This window comes from Carcharhinus amblyrhynchos, chromosome 8 (assembly GCF_965287045.1).
Source record: "Carcharhinus amblyrhynchos chromosome 8, sCarAmb.v2.hapA, whole genome shotgun sequence".
Lineage (NCBI taxonomy): Eukaryota > Metazoa > Chordata > Chondrichthyes > Carcharhiniformes > Carcharhinidae > Carcharhinus > Carcharhinus amblyrhynchos.
This window is the reverse complement of record NC_137331.1, coordinates 103,474,159-103,497,061: the sequence shown is the minus strand read 5'-3', so window position 1 is coordinate 103,497,061 and position 22,903 is coordinate 103,474,159. Positions and strand designations below refer to the sequence as shown.

Here is a 22,903-nt window from a genome sequence, read left to right as displayed (position 1 = left end):
TGAAGTGTGATAGGGGATCTCATAGAAACTTATAAATTTCTAACAGGGTTAGACCCAATAGATTCAGAAAGCATGTTCCAGATCGTGGGGGATTCCAGAACTAGGGGCCATAGTTTGAGGACCCTTTTAGGACTGAGGTGAGGAGAAATTTCTCCTCACCTCAGTCCTAAACCTATTGAATTCACTACCTCAGAAAGTAGTTGAGGACAAAACCTTATGCGATTTCAAGAAGAAATTAGATCCAGCTCTTGGGACTAAAGGGATCAAGAAATTTGTTTTTTATTGGAGCAGAAGGAGGCCACTTGGCCCTTCGAGCCTGCTCCGTCGTTCATTATGATCATGGCTGATCATCCAACTGAATAACCTAATCTTACCTTTTCCCCATAAGCTTTGATCCCATTTGCACCAAGTGCTATGTCCAACCGCCTCTTGAATGCATTCAATGTTTTGGCATCAATTATTCCTGTGGTAATGAATTCCACAGGCTCACCACTCATTGGATGAACAAATGTCCCCTCACCTCCGTCCTAAATGATCTGTGCTGAATCCTCAGACTGTGACCTCTGGTTTTGGACTCCCCCACCATCAGGAACATCCCCTCTGCATCTATCCTGTCCAGACCTGTTAGAATTTTGTAAGTCTTAATGAGATCCTCCCCTCATTCATCTGAACTCCAGCAAAAACAATCCTAATCTAGCTAATCTCTCCTTATCCCGCCATCCTCAGAATCAGCCTGGTAAACCTTTGCAACACTCCCTTTAGGGCAAGAATATCCTTCCTCAGAAAATGAGAACATCTTTCCTCAGAAAAGGGTATGGGGGAAGACGAGATCAGGATTTTGAATTCAATGATCAACAATGATCAGAATGAATGACAAAGCAGGCTCGAAGAGCCAAATGGCCTACTTCTGCTTCTATCTTCTATCTTTTGATGCTGTTTTCCACAGATGTTGCCTGAACATTTCCAGGATTTTCAGATTTTTTTAGGATTCATGAGAGCCCAGGCCAATATTCCTCCTTTCACCAAAACTTTGATCCGTGTTGCAAAGTGTTACAGTGTGTGCAAAGGCATGATATAAATTAAAGCGATATAGACAGAATATTTAAATGGCCTTTGGACTTATCTTGAAATGTAACTACTCAGTTTTCTATTCAGATTTATTTCACATTATGAATATTAAATCCTTTACTGGTTCAAGAACGTCACTCATTCTGATGAGTGTCAGTTGCACACACTGATATGAATTTGTCTGCAACGACCTGCTTAAACAGTGACCCTAATCTCCAAGTAATTATCTTACGCTGACATTAATAGATCCCTTATCCATAGTAAAGTCAAGCTGCGAGCTCACTGCTCGTCTCTGCGCTGCACAGTACTGGAGGCGAAAGCTGCAGGGGGATGATCAAACAAAAACCAAACCAAGGACCACTGGGAAAACTTGTAAGTTTGAATTTATAAAGCAACTGTCTCTCTCTGTAATCATCCAGGTATGTTTGTCTGTCTCCCTGCTTCCCTGCCTTGCCTGCATCACTGCGTGCCTGTCTCACTGCCTCCCTGCTGACCAGTCTCACCATCTGCCTGCCTCCCTGTCTCTATGTCTGTTTCCCTGTCTTCCTGCCTCACTGCCTGACTGCCTCCCTGCCTATCTGTCTCATTGCCTACCTCCCTGTCTATTAATCTACATATCAATCTATCTTACCATTTATCTATTAATCAATTTGACTATCCACTTACTTATCAATCCAGCTGCAGCCAGAATCTATAAGGGTCCAAATTAAGGATGTTGATCAATTATTTTGATCTATATTGGAGTATTTCGAATTAGGGTGCTACGTTTCATTGCCTCAGTTTCTTTTATACACACACATAGGCCTTCAAATTATACCATATGCATGTTATCCCACTAACATGGGCCAATTATATAAAATTCCTATATCTGTTATTTCAATAGTAGAGCATACAGTATAATGTGCAGAGTAAATTCATACCAACAAAATAAGTATCTGAACACTAATGAATTCAGAGACAATTGACGTTCTTAAATCCATATTTTGTCTGAATAGGAGCTTTTCTTTTAGTATTAAACTTGTAGGGCAGTACGGTGGTAGAGTGGGTAGCACTGCTGCCTCACAGCGCAAGTGACTCGGGCTTGATTCCGACCTTAGGTGATTGTGTGTGTGTGTGTGGAGATTGCATATTCTCCCCGTGTCTTTGTGGGTTTCCTCCAGGTGCTCTGGTTTCCTCCCACTATCTAAAGTTGTGGATTGGTCATGCGAAATTGCCATTAATATCAGGGGGATTGTCAGAGGGATTGTCAGGGTAAATACGTGGATTTTAGGGTCTATGTGGGATTGTGGCCAGTGCAGGCTCAATGGGCCAAATGGCCTCCTTCTGCACTATAGAGATTATATGATGGTTGTAATATAAATGTTGTCATTGCTATCATCATCTTTTATTGGTTGGTGTACAATTTTTCCTACTCATTTAGTAAAGAATGCCTATTCAATTATTAGTGGACATCAGTTCTCAGTTGCCTCGTTGGGTAGAATGAACCACTCTTCCTTGCTGAAGTACAGATTCAGTTGTTAACTTATGAGCTTTTTTGGACTAATTGCAGGTTTTGCTCAAGAAAGCCACATCAGAGAATTCTGAAATTGAACTTGGAAAGAAAATCCAAAACTATTTGGGTTTTAAACTCTCCTGCTTTCAAAGGATACAGTGCTATATTAGTATGTAATCTCTAGCATAAAAATCCTTCGTCCTCTCTTTTAATGGAGGCGGTAAGTCAGTTGCTATAGAGTTATCAACGCTTCTGCTCAGAAGCAAGGGATAAATATGCCAGTAAACACCATGGTTAACACTGTTGCCTCACAGCGCCAGGGACTCGGGTTCAATTCTGGCCTTGGCTCACTATCTGTGTAGAACCTGCACGTTGTCCTCATGTCTGTGTGGGTTTCCTTCGATTCTCCAGTTTCCTCCCACACTCGAAAGACATGCGGGGTAGGTGGATTGACCATGCTAAATTGCCCCTTAGTGTCAGGGGGACTAGCAGGGTAAACACATGGGGTTATGGGAATAGGGTTTGGGTGCGATTGTTGTTGGTGCAGGCTTGATGGGTCACGTGGCTATCTTCTGCACTGCAGGGATACTATGATTCCGTAACACAGTGCTATTTCAATGCAAGATAACTTGCAAAAATCCTTTCTTCTTCCTATACAATACCTTTCTTTTCTTTTGTGCCCAAGTGACCACTTGTCGCAGTTGCATGCTTTTAGATTTAGTTATTGTTATGTTTCTTCCACATAATTACTTATTTTTCCTCTGTTGTTTCTTCATTTGATACTGTTGATATGAAGGACAAGTGAATGCAATCAGCACAGCTGGCTGGATAACAGGGACATAACTAAACTGCACAAAGTATAGGCAATCAATCAAAATATATGATAGTGACTCACCAGTGAAATGTTCATTGTGAAGGGGAAGTGTCGGGTGACTCCAAACTTATATCAGAAAATACAATAATTCACGTAATAGCCTCCAGATTGCTCCCGGGAAAGGAAAGTAGAATCATAGTGCAGGGCACAGAAGATTACAATGTAATATAAGAGTCTGCAAAAGCAAATGGGCACTTTTGAACAAAAGACCGTCAAAGGCAGCTTAGGGTCAAAGAATCACACTATCACAGTCTCTGAGATAGTTGTCTCTTATCCAGATTTGCCCCATTTCCCATACTCCTATGGCACCATTTTGTGTTTTTATTCTGACTTACAGGTAGATTCTGCATTAGAAATGACAAAATATTCACAATCAGCACCTTTAGGTCATAGAAGGAGAATATCTGGAATGCAGAAGGATTCCATTCAGCGTCTGCACTGACAACAATCCCAGCCAAACCCTGGCCCACATATTTACCCTGCTAATCCCCTGACTCTAAGGCAATTCAGCACTTAGCCAATCACTCTAACTGTACCTTTTTGGTCTGTGGGAGGAAACCAGAGCACCTGGAGAAAATCTATGTAGATACAGAGGAGAAGTGCAAAGTCCACGCAGCAGGTCATCCAAGGCTAGAATTGAACCCAGTCCTCTGCTGATATGAGGCAGCAGTGCTAACCATTGTGCCACCATGCTGCCCTCAGGTCAGTGGGTCCTTTTACTGATTTGGTTAACACTATACCATATATACTATCTGGTAGTATAGATAGATATCTATAACTTATGATGTTGATGGATTTTTTTTTGATTTCATTTGTGCAATGTGGGATTCACTGGTTAAGCCAGCATTTATTGCACATCCCTAGTTGCCCTTGAGAAGGTGGTGGTGAGCCGCCTTCTTGAACTGCTGCAGTTTCTGAGGTGTAGGTCCATCGACAGTGCTGTTAGGGGGGAGTTCAGTACTTTGACTGAGCCACAGGAAGGAACAGCAATGTATTTCCAAGTCTGGATGGTAACTTGTAACTTGGAGGGGAACTTGGAGGGGAATCTCCGGGTAGTAGTGTCCCCAGGTATCTGCAGTTCTTATCTTTCTAGTTGTCACACTCCATCTTGAGGTATTACAATCGGAAAGCCTTTATAAAAGTCAAGTATTGTGTTAAACCCCAATCTCTTGGTTTTCCAAAGATTTAATTTAAATATCAGCTGAATTTGCGTGTGATTATTGTCAAGCTAGAGATAACTAAAACATCAATGAGTTCTTCCAAGTTAGAGTGAGAGGCATAATGAACGTTGGATGTGATATTCCATTTGGAATGGGTGAGAGGCATAACTAAAGTTAAAGGTTTCATGGAGCATCCATCCTTCTAACCTACTCCCCTATTCCATCTAACTATTTAATAATTATAACCAAATTAATTGGCATGATATAAAATGCCCCCTTTCAACCTTTTTTAATAGATTCTTCAAACTCCTCTCCAGAGCAAGACTAATTGCCTCTTGACTCATTTATACTAGTTGCTACAATGACTTTCCCACACAACTTACTTAAAATTGTGTTACCTTTGTGCAAAAGAAAAAGACGTTTGTGTTTCTCCTTATACTCTACTTACTAGTTTTTTTTAATTTTAAACACACTAAAGGAACCCAAAATTATCAAAATAAACCAAGATATGTAAATAATCTAGGTTGCTACTCTTGTATCATGATAAGGGAGCCAATTTTGAGGTGCCATCTTTCAGAAAAGACATTAAACCCAGGCTCCATTTACAGGCCCTATATTTGGTAGTCATAAAGGATCCTATGGATGACTTAATGAAGAGATGGGGACTTTTCCCTGTTATCCAGGCCAGTATTTATCCCTCAACCAACATAATTAAAACAGATTGTCTGATTATTAACTCATTCCTGTTTATTGGATCATGGTGTACACAATTGAGCTGCTATATTTCCGAAGTTATACACTTCAAAAGACTTCATTGGCTGCAAAGTTAAGTAAAGTTGTCATAGCACCACATCCGACAAATATCAACTCCCTCCACTATCAATGCTCAGTAGCAGCAGCGTGTACTATCTATAAGATGCACTGCAGCAATTCACCAAAGATCCTTAGACATCACCTTCCAAGCCCACGACCACTTCCATCTAGAAGGACAAGGGCAGCAGATATATGGGAACACTACCACCTGCATGTTCCCCTCCAAGCCACTCACAATCCTGACTTAGGGTTCCTTCACAGTCACTGGGTCAAAATCCTGAAATTCCTTCCCTAATGGCATTGTGGGGCAACCCAAAGCACATGGACTGCAGCGATTCAAGAAGGCAGCGCACCACGACCGTCTCAAGAGCAACTAGGGATGGATAATAAATGCTGGCTAGCCAGTGATGCCCATGTCCAACAAATGAATAAAAAATAAATAAAATCCCAGTTCACTATATGTTGCTTTCAGGGGGAGAGCTGACTGGTGATTTAACCTAAGGACCCCCACACCTCAGGTAAGGGCAAGGTTGAGAGGACGGGACCTTCATGAATAACCTCAGCCAGTACAGGATTTGGAACCGTGTTGTAAGCCACTTTGGGATTCCCTGATGTCACGAAATGCAACATACAAATGCCATTATTTTCCTTTTTTTTAACTATATCTTCCTAAATGGCATAGTACTAATACCCTGTGATATTATAGTTTACAGGATGATAGTCACATTTTTCCAGGATAACTGAATGGTTTCATGAAGGCCTAATCATGGTACCATCTTCTATTGGAGTTACAACTTAGTAAAACCAAGTAGAACTTTATTATGACCATTATGTGCCTCAGCCCTATATTCTCTATCTGTATGATGAAATGGTATGATTATTGAAGCAGCCTGGGTTACTATTAGCAAAACTCAATTACTCCATATGTTGTCACTCAGTTTCCCTGCTCCTCTTGCCAAGAGCAATCACATAAAAAATTCAAATAACCAAAAGAGGAGAAGATATCAAAATTGATAACACTCGATATTCACCCGTACTCTAATAGTGAGAATCCTGCCATTACACAATTCCAGTTCACAGTATCAACAAATTGATTGATGCTTTTGGCGGGATGATGGCACAGTGGTTAGCACTGCTGCCTCACAGTGTCAGAAACCCAGGTTCAATTCCCAGCTTGGGTCACTATTTGTGTAGAGTCTGCACGTTCTCCCTGTCTCTGTGTAGGTTTCCTTAGGGTGCTCCAGTTTCCTCCCACAGTCCAGTCCGAGCAATATGCTGGTTAGGTGCATTAGCCATGCTAAATTCTCTCTCAATGCTACCCGAACAGCTGCCGGCGTGAGGTGACTGGGGGATTTTCACAGTAACTTCATTGCAATGCTAATGTAAGCCTACGTTTGACGCTAATAAATAAACTTTAAAAAAGGTATTAGTTTAAATAAGAGTTACATTATCTGAATATTGTCTGAAATTATCAGAAATACACAAAAACAAGCTTGATTCAACATGTATATTTGTATGGTACTTTTGTTTAACAGAAATTATACTATGCTCCCAAAATGATTAGATATATAAATTACTCCACTGTTCCCTATAAGCCAATTTGCTTAGATCATCTAAATGGTGATAAGGTTCAAGAGAGAGGGAATAATCTCTGCAAATCTTGTGCCAGGTTCATGAAGTGTTGGTAGAGGTCTCAGAATTGAATATTATCCACTTTTTGTTGAAGTATCAGAAAAAATGTATAAATTAGAACAAAAAGAGCATGTAGAATAGAAAATAGTAGGTATTTTCCTAATTATTCTTCTTAAATATGTTTTGACTGATTTGCTAAATAAAATGTTTCTGTCTTTTAAAGATATCACAGGTCGATTTGAGAATGTGTGACACCACCCTGTACATCATATATTTCTAATACTCTAACCATATTGTTTATTTTCAAGGGAGTCCCAACTGCAGGGAAGTCAGAATCCAAACTTAAAGATGCCTCCAATAAGCTAAGCATTCTCAATCTCAGCCAAACTAAAGGCGGAAAAAGCTTGAATGCACCTGGTGTAAATCATTCAGCATGCAGTGATGACGGTTATGTTAGTTATGTGGACAGTCATGATAATTCAGCCTTATCTGCCAACCCTGATGTGCGACAGCTCAAGTTTACATCAACAAAATCATATCAAGAAGCCAAGGATGAATTAGACAAACTCCCTCCGAGAAAGCCAATAAAGTTGGCTCCGTTAGCACTCTCTGAGGAGGTCAAGAAAGCCCAACTTGAGAAGCTTAGAGACATTCAAATGGAGGCCAAGTTAGCAGCAGATAAGCTGGCTTCCAATGGAGCAATTAGCATTGAACACCAGCCAAAGAAAGTGAGGAATCACCAGCAGCTGGAAAACTTGGAGAAGATAAAGCTGGCTGAAAAGACCTCTCTAGAAAACCAAAAAGCCCCAAAACATCTGCTGCAAGAAGTACCGTTTCTCCTAGCCAAGATCCCGAATTCAAACATCGACCAGAAAATCAAAGAACCGGCACTTCCAAATAAACCCTCGATTCCAAAGAACGCAAGCGTAAATGGTAATTCTGAAAAGGCATGTGATACGCAGGTGTATGTTTCACATGAAAACCCTGTAGCCTCACTTCATGCTGTAAGGGGGAGGCTGAGGCTGAGACAAGAAAAAGGCCATGATGGTGGAACACATGATAAGTCTAAGCCTTTAAAACCATTACAATTAACCTTTAGTAACAGTGACATCAATGAAGAACTTAACACTGCGAGTAAGCAGACAGAGAAGGGACACTGTCAAGCGAGTAAGCTACTTAATAATGGAGCCAGGAGAAAATGTATCAGAAAAAGCAGTGGATAACATATATAGTTTCAGCAAATGGAAAGGAACTTTCAGACAAATGACAATGTACTTCGAGTCAGTAACAACTGATGCTTTGAGAAATCAGTTTTACATAGGCAAGTTACATAGAGAAATATACAACAGCAAAATGCCAACTGCTGAAAAGCAGGTCAACATATCGAGTAGGGAGAGCTCATAGAGTGCACCATGGGAAAGTTTGTCTGTTGTACATTAAATTCAATATTCTGTGTTAATTTTCCATTTTATATTTTCCATAAATTGCAGTTGATTCCACTCTTGAAAGCAGGAGTTTACTGAGGCTAAATGATGGAAGGAAAAATATCACTCTAAATGACGAATTTGAATAACAAAGGAGAAGCAATTTTGAATATGATGAAAGGAATGCCATTGGCACTCAATTATTCCCTTTAAAAAGCAGATCATCCAAATGGAAGCTCATATGTGAATAAAATAGATGATGGCAACACTTTAAAAATTTCACAAAATCTATTTGTTCCTTATGTTATGAATATGCAAGTTAATTTTGAATTTCTCTGACTATAATTATGTAATTCCTGTGTGCACCAGAATAGAGATACGCCAGTTTGAAGGTTGAACTTCAATCACTGGTATATTATCACACAATAAGTACGGTGGTTTGCATGGAATTAAATGTTTTCAGTGCCAAGTGCACAGATGGTACCAAGGTGGATATCAAGGCCGAATCCTCAGAGGAATGGTTATAATTCAAAGAGATCTACTGACATTTGTCATAGCATCTGTGTTAATTGCAGATTACGTTTAACCAATACATCACTAGATTCCATTAGTTCCTAGGCATACTTTTTTTGTTCCAGAGCAAAGCACTTCTTAGAATCATAGAGCTAAAAATCCTGCTCCTATTTTCTACTTATTCTATAAGGGACTAAATGCTGAAAAGAGACACAGGATTGCAATGTGGTATTAGCCTGTTGTTTAAAATTTATGCAGAAAGCACATATTATGCTGCCTGCTAATTAACACGATTTCCGTATGCAGCCAGTGTTAACCTCAGTGTTAAGTAGCTGCATCTCTCAAGTGGAACAGCAACATTGTCAGAGGCCAGCATCAGTTAAAGCTAGCCTGCATTACTTGAATGGTGAAGAAGGGTCATGGGTACTCGAAACGTTAACAATGTTTTCCTCTGCACAGTTGCTGTCAGACCTGCTGAGTTTTTCCAGCATTTTCAGAGCGTCCAAGTGAAGTTTGTGTGAGATGAGAATGACGGAGCAAGATGCTAGCAGTCAGCACCAGTTCACTGGCTTCCAGAAGTACTTCAATGCCCACAGGGAGGAGGAATTATGTGATAGCTACATATACATTCATTGCAGCAATTTGTTTGTTCTTCAAACTGAGATCCAAGAAGAAAGCACCAGCAGCAATCGCAGAAAAGAAATGATGTTGTTCTCCTCCAGTGCAGGGGAAGTGGAATTTAAGGACCAGCATGTGAAATCTGTGTGAATGTTTGAAACCTCTGCAATCACTATAGTGGTGTATTATAAGTTATCAGTCTTCACAATAGAACTCATAGGACTCCAAAAAAAAAATGCAAATGGGATATTGATATTTATCGCCAAAGGACTGGAGTATAAAAGTAGGGAAGTGTTATTGCAATTGTACAGGGTGTTGGTGAGAACACGTCTGGAGTATTGTGTCCAGTTTTGGTCTCCTTATTCGAGGAAGGATGTGAAGGATTGAAGGCAGTTCAGGGGAGGTTCACCAGATTGATTCCAGGGATGAAGGAGACTGACATATGAGGAGAGGTTAAACAGTTTGGGCTTGTACTCACTGGAGTCTAGAAGGATGAGAGGAAGTCTGATGAGGTATGAACATAAGAACATAAGAACATAAGAAATAGGAGCAGGAGTAGGCCATCTAGCCCCTCGAGCCTGCCCCGCCATTCAATAAGATCATGGCTGATCTGTCGTGGCTCAGTTCCACATTCCCGCCCTCTCCCCATAACCCTTAATCCCCTTGCCTATCAAAAACCTATCAACCCGCGTCTTAAAAATATTGAGCGAGGCAGCATCCACCACTTTAACGGGCAGAGAATTCCAGAGATTCACCACCCTTTGAGTGAAGAAGTTCCTCCTCAACTCCGTTCTAAACCGCCCCCCCCTTTATCTTGAGGCTGTGCCCGCTAGTCCTACTGTCCTTTCTGAGCGGGAAGAGCCTCTCCACCTCTATCCTATCCATCCCATTCAACATCTTATATGTCTCAATGAGATCTTCCCTCATTCTTCTAAACTCTAACGAGTACAAGCCTAGTTTATTCAGCCTCTCCTCATAGCTCAACCCCCTCAACTCCGGAATCAGCCTAGTAAACCTCCTCTGCACTCCCTCCAAGGCCAAAATATCCTTGCATAAGTGCGGCGCCCAAAACTGCACACAGTACTCCAGCTGCGGCCTCACCAGTGCCCTATACAGCTGCAGCAAGACCTCCCTACTTTTATATTCAATCCCCCTCGCTATGAAGGCCAGCATCCCATTCGCCTTCTTGACCACCTGCTGCACCTGCAGGCTGGGTTTTTGCAACTCATGCACAAGGACCCTGAGGTCCCTCTGCACCGTCGCATGCTGCAGTTTTTCGCCACGTAAGTAATAGTCCTTCCTACCATTATTCCTACCAATGTGGACAACCTCACATTTGCCAACATTAAATTCCATTTGCCATTTCCTGGCCCATTCGCCCAGCCTATCTAGATCCTTCTGCAGACTCTCCACACCCTCCGCACAATTTGCCGTTCCACCAATCTTGGTGTCATCAGCAAATTTCGACACCATACACTCGGTCCCCTCCTCCAGATCACCTATATAAATGGTGAATAGCTGAGGCCCCAGCACCGACCCCTGGGGCACTCCACTAGTCACCAATCTCCAATCCGAATAGCACCCATTGACCCCCACTCTCTGCCTCCTATTTGACAGCCAATCGTCTATCCACGCTAACACCCTACCCCCAACTCCATGCCCCCTGACCTTTTGTAATAACCTCTTGTGAGGCACCTTGTCAAACGCCTTCTGAAAATCAAGAAACACCACATCCACCGGCTCTCCTCTATCCACTGCCCTAGACACACCCTCATAGAACTCCAATAAATTCGTCAGACACGACTTCCCCTTAACGAAACCATGCTGCGTCTGCTCTACCAAACAATTCTCCTCAAGATGCCTCGCTATTTTCTCCTTGATCACGGATTCTAACATTTATCCTACAACAGACGTTAAACTAACCTAAACTAACTAAACTAATGTAAAATTTTAAAAGAGATTGATAAAGTTCATGTAGACCAAATGTTTCCGCTTATGGGGCAATCCAGATCAACAAGTCACAGGAATAGGTTGCGAGGCAGTAGAGTTAAAACTGAGATGAGGAGGAGCTACTTCTCACAGAGAGTGGTGAATTATTGGAACTCGCTGCCCTATAGCATGGTGGAATCTGAATCATTGAATGATTTCAAGAAAGGGATGGACATGTTTCTGAAAAAAAGGATAAGTGGATATGGGGAACAGGTGGGGAGATGGATTTGAGACCAATGGGAAATCAGCCATGATCTGATTGAATGGCAGAGCAGGCTCGAAGGGCTAAATTTGTCTACTTCTAGTCTTAATTCCTATGTTCCTATATAAAAGCAAATTACTGCAAATGCTTGAATCTGAAACCAAAAGAGAAAACACTGGAAAATCTCAGCAGTTCTGTTAGCATCTGTAAGGAGAGAAAATTGCTGATGTTTCGAGTCCAGATGACCCTTTGTTAAAGCTCAAATTTGGCGGCATGGCAGCACAGTGCCAGGGACCTGGGTTTGATTCCTGGCTTGGGTTACTATCCATGCGAAGTTTGCTTGTTCTCCCCATGTCTGTGTGGGTTTCCTCCGAGTGCTGCAGTTTCCTCCCACAGTCCAAAGACACGTGGGTTAGGCAGATTGGCCATGCTAAATTGCCCCTTAGTATCAGGGGGACTAGCTCAGGTAAATGTATGGGGATAAGGCCTGGGTGAGTTGTGGTCATTGAAGACTCAATGGGCCAAATGGCCTCCTTCTGCATTGTAGGATTCAATGATTCAATGGACTCGAAACGTCAGCTCTTTTCTCTGCTTGCAAATGCTGCCAGACCTGTTGAGATTTTCCAGTGTTTCCTCGTTTGGTTCCTATGTTCCTAGTTTATTTCTGCTTTGTCCGTCTGAAAGGAAAGGTGCATTGTGGCTGGAGAAGGTGCTGAACATAATTCAGCAACTGATTCTAGCATTGGACAGACACAAAAATAGCAAAATAGCCACCAAAGCCATGGTGACAGAAGAGGATCCTTGCCTTTATTAACAGGAGAAATAGAATACAGAAGCAAGAAAGTTATGCAGAAATTGCATAAGACACAGGTTAGACATCTAACCAGTGTTGTATACATTTCAAGGTGCCACAGGATAGGAAAGATATGAATGTATTGGGGAGAGTGCAGAAGTGGTTTGTATGAATGGTTTCAGGGATGAGAAACTTCAGTTAAGTGTAGATGTGTAGATAGATATGTAGATATAATAAATAGGCATAGCTCGTGCTCTGCCGAAGACCGCAAGAAACCACAAAAGGTCATGAATGTAGCCCAATCCATCACAAAAACCAGCCTCCTATCCATTTACTCTGTCTACACTTCCCATTGCCTCGGTAAAGCAGCCAGCGTAATTAAGGACCCCAAATACTACAGGCATACTTTCTTCCACCTTCTTCCATCAGGAAAAAGATACAGAAGTCTGAGGTCATGTACCAACCAACTCAAGAACAGTTTCTCCCCTACTGCCATCAGACTTTTGAATGAACCTATCTCACATTTAGTTGAACTTTCTCTACACCCAACCTATGACTGTAACATCACATTCTGCACTCACTTCCTTCTCTACAAACGGTATGTTTTGGCGTATACTCAAACATGTGACAATAATAAATCAAATCGTATCAAAGACGGTCATGTTTAAATGTGTCTGTTCACCTTGGAGAGAAGAAGGCTAAGGAGAGATTTGACATAGGACAGAGCATATAAAAAGAAACTGTTCCCTCTTGTAACAGGTTCAACTATGAGAGAGCACAGATTTAAAGTGATTTGAAAAAGAAGTAAATGTGATGCGAAAAAGAACTTCACAAATGGTTTGGTTCTGAAATGCAGTATGGAGAAGGCAGGTTCAATCGAATCATTCAAGAGGACATTTGACAATTATTTAAATAGTACAGGGGAAAAGGCAGGGAAATGCCACTAAGTCATAATGCTCATTTGGAGAGCCAGTGATGGGCCAAATAACAATTCTGTGATTCTTTGTGATTCAACATCAATGACAATGAGTTTCGTGGTTTTCTGACACTGCACTGGATGCATGTGGATGAGGTGCAGAGGAGGAGAGATCTATTCTATTCACCAGGGGCCAAGAGGCCCACCAGATTAACTCTCTCTCAGAGCAGGATCAGTTAATCAATGTCAGGAATCAAACCCTGCGGATATAGACGTAATGCTGCGAAAGTTCAATAAGTTCACATGCGCAATCAAAGTCATGGAATGCATGTTCTTATGCCACATCCTGCCTGCCAACTGTTATATTAGTCTGACACACTGCCCAATGCACCATTCACTTACCAGCAATCTTATTCAAACATAACTCATTTCTAATACTCACATGCTTCACTTCACCCTCACTCAAATAGTACTGCTGAAACCAGGGGCTGTATTTTATGTACCCTCTCCAGACATGGTTCTAGTGGGAGGGTTTGCAATATGGGTATATGCCCACCTTCCCATCTATCCCCAGCTCACCTGCATAATACGAGAGGTGGGAGGTGGTTGGGTGCCGAAATCGGCACCATATTTAAATAATTAATCAAGGGTCAATTAGACTTGACCCTGACAATATGCAGCCCATAACCATGAACGATTTGGCGTGGGCAGCTATGTGGGAGTGGGAAGCCTGATCCTTAAAATGCAATCTTCAAGTATTCAAAGGGAAGGAAGGATGCGGGGGGCATCCTCTTCAATGATCGAACCCCTTTTTTTCCCAACACCACTTCAAGCTAAAAGCCAATCTTCTCACCTCTCACTGACCAGCTAAAATACTGCTTGCCCAGGACCTCATACACACCAGTTTCATCGATCCATGAAGCCTTCTTCCTCCTCATCATTAATATATATTTGGTGCTGCCTGGACTGGTGGCACTGCCAGGCAATTGGATTGGTAAGAGGCGGAAGTCCTAGGTGGTCCCTGTCAAGACCATCTGCAGCATGTCACAGCTGTGGGCTGGGCCGACATGGAGTGGGTTTGCTTCACATCTATAGCGAGCTGCCCACACGTGACCAGAGGCAGTGGCTTTCGGCTGGGGAGTACATGTCTGCATGTCCATAGCTCAATGATGGGGATGATGCTCACCATTATTGGAGCAGCCATTGATGAGTCCTTGGCCAAATTTGTCTTCTCATCTCATACTGCAAGAGCTTCTGACCTAGAAGCTACAGATACAAACATAGGATGGGTGTAAGTAACCATACTTACAATCTTACTTTCGACCTGCCCTTCACCAGAACGTTCCATTAAAGAAGGAAGGATTTGCATTTGTCTAGCTCCTTTCACAAATTCAGGTTGCTCCAATATGTTTTTTAACCAATGGAGTACTTTTGAAGTGTAATCATTGTACTGTAAGGAGACAGCTAATTCGCACACAATTCCCACCAATTGCAAGGTGATAATGGGCAGATGTTTGTTTTTTATTTATGTTAGCTGAGGGATTAAGCTTTCTGCTTCCACATAGCCTTTTACACACCATTTGCTCCGAATTTACTGAAGGTTTCTTCGCGAGGAAATAAAATTTTAAGAAGCCCTCTTCTCCAACAAATGCCCTTAGTGCTGTTTACCATTTGCAACATCACTGCGATCACTAAAGCAACAAATTGTCCTTGAGACACATTAGTCCTCTGCAGAAAATGATAGGGAAAGAAAAATAGCTGTCAGTGTCTGAGTAAAGATTGTACTGCATCAGTTTTTCACCATCAGTCTTGCATTAAACTAAAAATAATCATCCACACCACGCAGTGAACACTTTATTTATGGACAGAAATGACAGCTCTTTAGATGAAATTGAAAAATAATAATCTTTGGAAAACATCTGTGTGTAATATGTTCTTTATGTTTCTTCTACTGGAGTTTTTTCTCAGAAGAAAGTGCTGTGGGATCTAGAGAAAAGAAAATGCACGTTCGCTTTCTGTTTATTTTTCTCCCCTTTGACTTCCTGCAACTTTCCTCCCTTTGTTTTCTGAATGCAGAACTCAGATCAGAATGTGGTACCAGGAGTGCCGACTTCACCTTGTCCAAGTGACCATTCACTGCGTACGCACACACACACACACGCACACACACACATGCGCAGATGGCTCTATAATCATTCAGGGTATTACAGGCTGATGCCTGCTGTCTACTGCCTACAAACACACAAGTTGGAGCTGTCACTGGGCCTTCTGCAGAAAATGCAGATGTATGGGATTGGTGGTAATTTAGGTACTTGGATCAGGAATTGGTTAGCAGATAGGAGACAGAGGGTGGTGGTTGATGGTAATTATTCATCATGGAGTTCAGTTACGAGTGGTGTGCCTCAGGGATCTGTTTTGGGGCCACTGCTGTTTGTAATCTTTATTAATGATCTGGATGAGGGTATAGTTGGGTGGATTAGTAAGTTTGCTGATGACACCAAAGTCGGAGGTGTGGTAGATTGTGAGGAAGGGTGTCGAAGCTTGCAGGGTGACTTGGACAGGTTGCAGAGCTGGGCCGCGAGGTGGCGGATGGAGTTTAATGCGGAGAAGTGTGAGGTAATCCATTTCGGTAGGAATAACAGATGTGTTGAGTATAGGGCTAACGGGAGGACTTTGAATAGAGTGGAGGAGCAGAGGGATCTAGGTGTATGTGTACATAGATCCCTGAAAGTTGGGAATCAAATAGATAAGGTTGTTAAGAAGGCGTACGGTGTCTTGGCGTTTATTGGTAGGGGGATTGAATTTAGGAGTCGCAGCGTCATGTTGCAACTGTACACAACTCTGGTGCGGCCGCACTTGGAGTACTGTGTGCAGTTCTGGTCCCCACATTACAGGAAGGATGTGGAGGCTTTGGAGAGGGTGCAGAGGAGGTTTACCAGGATGTTGCCTGGTATGCAGGGGAGGTCCTATGAGGAGAGACTGAGGGATTTGGGGTTGTTTTCACTGGAAAGAAGGCGGCTAAGAGGGGATCTTATAGAAACATATAAGATGATTAGAGGTTTAGATAGGGTGGATGGTGATAGCCTGTTTCCTCGGATGGAGAAATCTAGCACGAGGGGGCATGGCTTTAAATTAAGGGGGGGTAGTTATAGGACGGATGTCAGGGGCAGGTTCTTTACCCAGAGGGTGGTGAGGGACTGGAATGCCCTGCCTGCTGCAGTTGTAAATGCGCCTAGTTTGGGGGCGTTTAAGAGATTGGTGGATAGGTTTATGGACGAAAAGGGATTGGTTTAGATTAGTGGGTCAATGTTTTTTTTTAAAAATAAGACTGGTCGGCGCAACATTGTGGGCCGAAGGGCCTGTTCCGCGCTGTAATGTTCTATGTTCTATGTTCTATGTTCTATGTTTGCACTGAATTGCATAAAGTTTTACAGAACAGAAGCAGGTCTATATTGTTGATAATGCACAACTTTTAAACAATACTTGGGTGAGCACTTGAAACATCATAATATTCAAGGATATGTGTCAAGTGCAGGAAAGTGGGATTGGTACGCATTTAGTGGTAGTTATTGTCGGTGCAGGCTCAATGGACCGAAGGATCTTTTCTGCGCTGTATATCTCTATGACTCCTTCTTCCTAACTTCATCTCAATGTCAATTCTGGCTGATGTCCCCACCTCACTATAAGAGGAGCACTAAGCCAAACTAAATACCTCCTGCCACCTTGATTTTGCATGGATGACAATCATGCACCCAGTTGCAATGGTAAGTCCTTTTCTCATTATTTCTGCTCTTGCACTTGGAGTCAAAATGATCCGACAATAAATAAACGATGTAAAAGGAATTCTGCCTTCCTCTTTCCCCCAACTTCATGGTTTTTTTTGTATACAGATAATCTCTACAGATCAGACAGCCCAATAGTTTGCTTCTTGTATCCACTGGGAGAAAGTTTGGATAGGGTTCTATCTACTCAATGAGATCCTGTCTTTTGATGAGGGCAGCATGGTGGCAGGGACAGCACGGTGGCACAATGGTTAGCATTGCTGCATCACAGCACCAGGTACCTTGGTTTGAATCTCAGCTTGGGTCATTTGGGTCTGTGTGGAGTTAGCACGTTCTCCCCGTGTCTGCATGGGTTTCCTCCGGGTGCTCCCACAGTCCAAAGATATGCGGGTTAGGTAAATTGGCCCTTAGTGTACCGATATAGGCACCGGAGTGTGGCGACTAGGGGATATTCACAGTAACTTCATTGCAGTGTTAATGTAAAACTATTTGTGCCACTAATAAATAAAACAAAAGTGGCCTAACAGAGTGTAACATTAATGTAACTTTAAGAAAGTTTTATTTTAAATCATGATCTCTGCAGCTCTCACAGCTTCAGAGTTTCTTAGTTCACAGTCTCAGCTGATGTCATCTGTTACCAGCTTGACTGGAGATGTCCTTTCATTGCTACCTCAATAACTTAAATGATGGTTGTGTATGTTTATTGTGGGATTTGTTTTATAGCCCTGCATTGTTAGGAGGAAGATCATAGGTTCTGGTCAGAGTTTTTTTCCTTCCTAAGGAATTCAAGGTTTTTTTTCTGTTTGCCTGCAATTTTGAGCTTTAGTTTTAGAAGGGAGTGGACATCAGATTGAAAGCAGTTTCTCTCTCTCACGCCCTGATTTTGGGAAAGTCTATTGTTTAGCTGGAAGTCTTCCCCGGAGTAAAAAATCTGCTGTTGGTGGCTTGACTAGCGAGACTTCCTGGTCTGGGAAGCTGTTCTGACTTCAAACTGTTCTGAGTCTATCCAGAGAACACAGTAAGAAGTCTGACAACACCAGGTTTGAGTCCAACCGATTTATTTGATAGTAAACTCACAAGCTTTTGAGGTTTCCCTTTCTGTCAGGTGAATGGAGAGTGCTGGCCTCAGACAGAGCATATAACAGCACAGACAGTTTACAGGTTACTGATTAGAATGCGAAACACCAGGTTTAAGTCCAACCTATTTATTTGATAGTAAACTCACAAGCTTTCGAGGTTTCCCTCTTTGTCAGGTGAATGGAGAGTACTGGCCTCTGACAGAGCATATAACAGCACTGACAGTTTACAGATTACTGTGACAGACAGTTTACAGTAACCTGTGAACTATCTGTGCTATTATATGCTCTGTCAGAGGCCAGTACTCTCCATTCACCTGACAAAGAGGGAAACCTGGAAAGCTTGTGAGTTTACTATCAAATAAATCGGTTGGACTTAAACATGGTGTTGTCAGGCTTCTTACTGTGTTAACCCCAGTCCAACGCCAGCATCTCCACATCTATCCAGAGAACTGCAGACTTCATCCAAAGGTCTCAAGTGCAGTATCATGTGAGCATTAGTCTTTGCTGTGTTAATCCTGTTTAAAGGGTCCTTTGCCTATGGGGTTGGTTTGATTGGAATGCATTACATATATTTGTTAAGGGTTATATATTATAGTGGTTGTTTTGTTTCTTGTTTGTAAGTGATAAGAATTCTCGCTAATTTAGTTACTGTGCACATTAACTGTATTCTTAAATAAACTTTGTTTGATAAAAGCTCCCTAGTGGGTCATTTCTATCATACCTGAAGTGAAACATATCATATTTATCCAAGCCAAATTCAAGAGGCAAAACTTATGACCCAGGTGAGCTCCAGAAAACACTTTGGAATTTCTGAGCTGAACTCACCACCCTCTGTGTGAAACAAATGCCCCTCTGGACCTTTTCATATCTCACCCCTCTCACCTTAAACCTATGCCCTCTAGTTTTGCACTCCCCGACCTTTACGAAAAGATGTTGACTATCTAGCTGATTTATGCCCCTCTTTATTTTATAGACCTCTGTAAGATCACCTCTAAGCCTCCTATGCCCCAGGGGAAAATGTTCCAGTTTCTCCAGCCTCTCCTCATAACTCAAATCATCAAGTCCTGGTAGCATCCTAGTAAATCTTTTCTGCACACTTTCGAGCTAATAATATCCTTTCTATAATAGGGTGACAAGAGCTGTACACAATATTCCAAGTGTGACCTTACCAAAGTCTTGTACAACTTCAGCAAGATGTCCCAAGTCCTGCATTCAATGTTGTGACCAATGAAACTAAGCATTCTGAATGCCTACTTCACCACTCTCTTCACATGTGACTTCACTTTCAAAGGGCTATGAACCTGAACCCCTAGATGTCTTTTCTCTATTCCATAACTCTTCCTAACACCCGGCCATTAACTGAGTAAATCCTGCCTGATTCTATCTATCAAAATGCATCACCTCACATTTATCTAAATTAAACTCCATCTGCCATTCATCGGCCCACTAGCCCAATTGATCAAGATTCCGTTGCAATCCTAAATAACCTTTTTCACTGTCCACTATGCTGTCATCTGCAAACTTACTAACCATGCCTCCTAAATTCTCATTGAAATCATTAATGTAATGTTTTGAAGTTGCACTTTTCAACATGATGTTCCCCTGCATTCACAACAATTAGGGTTTTTGATTTGGTTTTGATTTGATTTATTATTGTCACATTTATTAGTTTGCAGTGAATAAAATTGTTTCCTGTACGTTGTACAAAGCGTACCTTTCACAGAAAAGGAGTGCACAGTGTAGTGTTATAGCCATAGCTAGGGTGCAGAGAAAGATCAATTGAATATAAGGAAGGTCCATTCAAAAGTCTGATGGCAGCAGGGAAGTAGCTGTTCTTAAATTGCTTAGTATGTGACCTCAGACTTTTGTATCTATTTCCCTTCGGAAGAACGTGGAAGAGAGTATGTCCAGAGTGCATGGGGTCCTTGACTATGTTGGTTGCTTTCCGGCAGTGGGAAGTGCAGACACAGTCAAACGATCAACTGGGCTTCCTTCATGACCCTAGATAACACCAGCATTTAAAACTTTTTTAGAAAAGATTTACTTTCCAAATCGGGAGACATTCAGACAGATAGAATGCATCATGTCCCAATCAGCTGAGAGTAATCTAGTCAACACTTTTGTTTTATGTCTATGTGAATATTAGCGCCGGATGCTTTGCTACTGTCTGCAGCAAGTAAGATCAGTAAGAAGTCTCACAACACCAGGTTAAAGTTCAACAGGTTGATTTGATAGCACAAGCCACTACCAAATAAACCTGTTGGACTTTAATCTGGTGTTGTGAGACTTCTTACTGTGTTTACCCCAGTCCAACGCCGGCATCTCCACATTGCAAGTAAGATGCACATCAATAACCTGAATGGTATCGACAGTGACTTTTTGTTACATTTGCTGCTGTTCCCCTTCATAGCGCCGTCAAAACCGACGGCTCCAAATTGAAAATTATTCATCCTATGTTTAACTTCTTTCAGAGCCTCGCACTTTGCAATCCCCGGAAAAGACCCTAACCCTCCAAACTTAGGCTTGGTTCAGACTCTGACTTTGCCATACCGATAGCAACTGAACTCGGGCTAAAGTTGGTTAAAGCCTGCCCTGCAGAACACAATACTCTTCTCTGAATAGTACCACGGTAGCTCCTAACATATAGCAGAACAGATGAACATATTTTATCGTGGTGCCTTTTTTAATCAGGCATTGACTAGACTATGAGATCAAGTCCTGCAACTTTAGTTTCTTCTGATGCAGAACTGAGCCACTTTAGAGCGACTCAACTTTTTAACTTGGGAAATTCAGGGTCTTTCCCAAAGGTAGTTCGGTATTAATTCAAGAAGCATTAGTCCAGATCTGTCCATGTAATTAGATGGTGCTGTTTCCATTAATATTTTATTTTCAGCGTTTGTTTATTGCTGCGGACGTTTAATCATTAAAATTCGCGAACCCCCTTTTGAAACCTTTCATCCTCAGTTTAAAACTCCAGCACAAGGTGGCGCGATTTCTCTGCCTGGAGGTTGGCTAATCATTTTTGAAAAACCTCAATTCTAAAATGTACAACTTTAAAAAAAAACAGCCGCTTGCCATCACATCACTGATGTAGCTTTACATTTATATTACACTTAGAAGGACCCGGCTGGAGAGGGGAGACAGATTCAAAACTTAATGAAGGAGGGCAACAAGGCTCTGTTTAATTTGACTTGCTGGGAGATGGTTTCAGATACACAAGTACCAAAATACCCCCAAAGTTTGCTATAATTGGATAGGCTGGCGGTCGGGTTTAGTCTATAGACGGTCGCTGAAACTTTATACAGTGAGCACTCTTCCAAACTGGAAGAACTGAGGGAAGAGATGAGGGAATTGCTGATAGAAGAAATAAATAAATAGTGGAGAAGTCGTTCATTTTTAAAGGCTATTTATTGCAGATGGACTTTATATTGTGTTCAGCAGAATTTCACTCTTCATCAGATGATCTTCCAATGTATGCACGGAGAGCTTTTGTTTCTTCTGTTGGAAAAACTTGGATCCCTGGATTGTGATAGAAGAACTTTAAAAAAGAACCTGAACTAAATCATCTAATGTTCTTTTTGGCACTTGGCTTTGCTTAATGATTTTTTTAAAAGAATTTCATGGATGTCAGAACTTGATCTTGGAAGTCCTCTTTTAAAAGAATAAACTTTATTGGAGGTAAGAATCTAATTTGAAACCAATATAATAATCTTTGCTCCTCAAGATTGAAGGGTATTCATCTTATGAGAGATGCTTACTAGTTGGTAGAATGCCAAGTTTAAATGCTAGTTCTAATGTTGAGTATAAAACGTTTAATTGTCTGCATGTATATTTAAATAATTGTTCCACCATGTTTGTTTAAACTTTTATTTTAAAATGAGTGTGTTCACTGTCAGTTCAGTGATCATGTCCAGATGATGTTAAAGTTAAAGTTTAAAGGTTATTAGTCACAAGTAAGGCTTGCATCAACACTGCAATTAAGTTACTGTAATGTTATATTGAGTTTTACATATCTTTCAGAACAAAACATTATATCAATTTGGAAGCTTTTTTTCAGTTATTTTTGGACATGAGAAGTGAACTATAAGCAATAGAATACTGGCAGGAAGTTTTGAGGGCAAACTTTTTAAAAAATCCCTTTCAGTCCTTGGCTCACATTGAAATTTCAGGATATTTTGAGATGCTGTTTCATGGACCTTGCCAGATCCATTATAAAGACCAGTGCCATGTTGGCAAAATGTCTAAATGTCTTAATTGCTAAGTTAATCTCTGTGCGGTTTCACAGGTTTGCTACTTGCCATTGCAGGCAGTTTCCTACTTTTGGCACCCAGTTGTCATTACCAGAGACAGAGATAAAACATACAAGCATTCTCTGTCGCTAGCCCTATGCTCTTAAACTCAGAAACAGTGCCACTTTTCTGTATCAAGATGACATTTCTATTACCAAACCAGCTTTCTTTAGTAGCTTCTCTAAACCCCGAGTGATGTGTCAGGTATCAGAGGGTATGGCTTTCATCCTAGATGCATAGAAAACAGGAGTAGGAGTAT

At 41.5% G+C, this 22,903-nt stretch overlaps 2 protein-coding genes across 2 annotated transcripts in view; both read left to right on the top strand.

Annotated features, from left to right (window-relative positions):
- Positions 1-1,338: 1,338 nt before the first annotated feature.
- On the top strand, positions 1,339-9,658 carry LOC145346819 (uncharacterized). Its single transcript, XM_080194588.1, has 2 exons — positions 1,339-1,440; positions 7,348-9,658. Exons 1-2 carry the CDS (start codon positions 1,399-1,401, stop codon positions 8,260-8,262), a joined length of 957 nt encoding a protein of 318 aa, XP_080050714.1. The 5' UTR covers positions 1,339-1,398; the 3' UTR covers positions 8,263-9,658.
- A 12,019-nt stretch (positions 9,659-21,677) lies between these two features.
- The window catches only part of col22a1 (collagen, type XXII, alpha 1), a 285,376-nt gene continuing 284,150 nt past the window's right edge, over positions 21,678-22,903 (top strand). Inside the window, exon 1 of the mRNA XM_080193549.1 lies at positions 21,678-22,033. The gene's annotated coding sequence lies outside the window, so the exon portion shown is untranslated. The remainder of the gene's footprint in view (positions 22,034-22,903) is intronic.

Excerpts from the sequence above, each read along its gene's own strand:
- LOC145346819 (XM_080194588.1), top strand. The coding sequence starts at position 1,399 with ATGATCAAACAAAAACCAAACCAAGGACCACTGGGAAAACTT. Across the intron at positions 1,441-7,347 it reads AAGGACCACTGGGAAAACTT|GGAGTCCCAACTGCAGGGAA; the intron begins GTAAGTTTGAAT and ends TTTATTTTCAAG.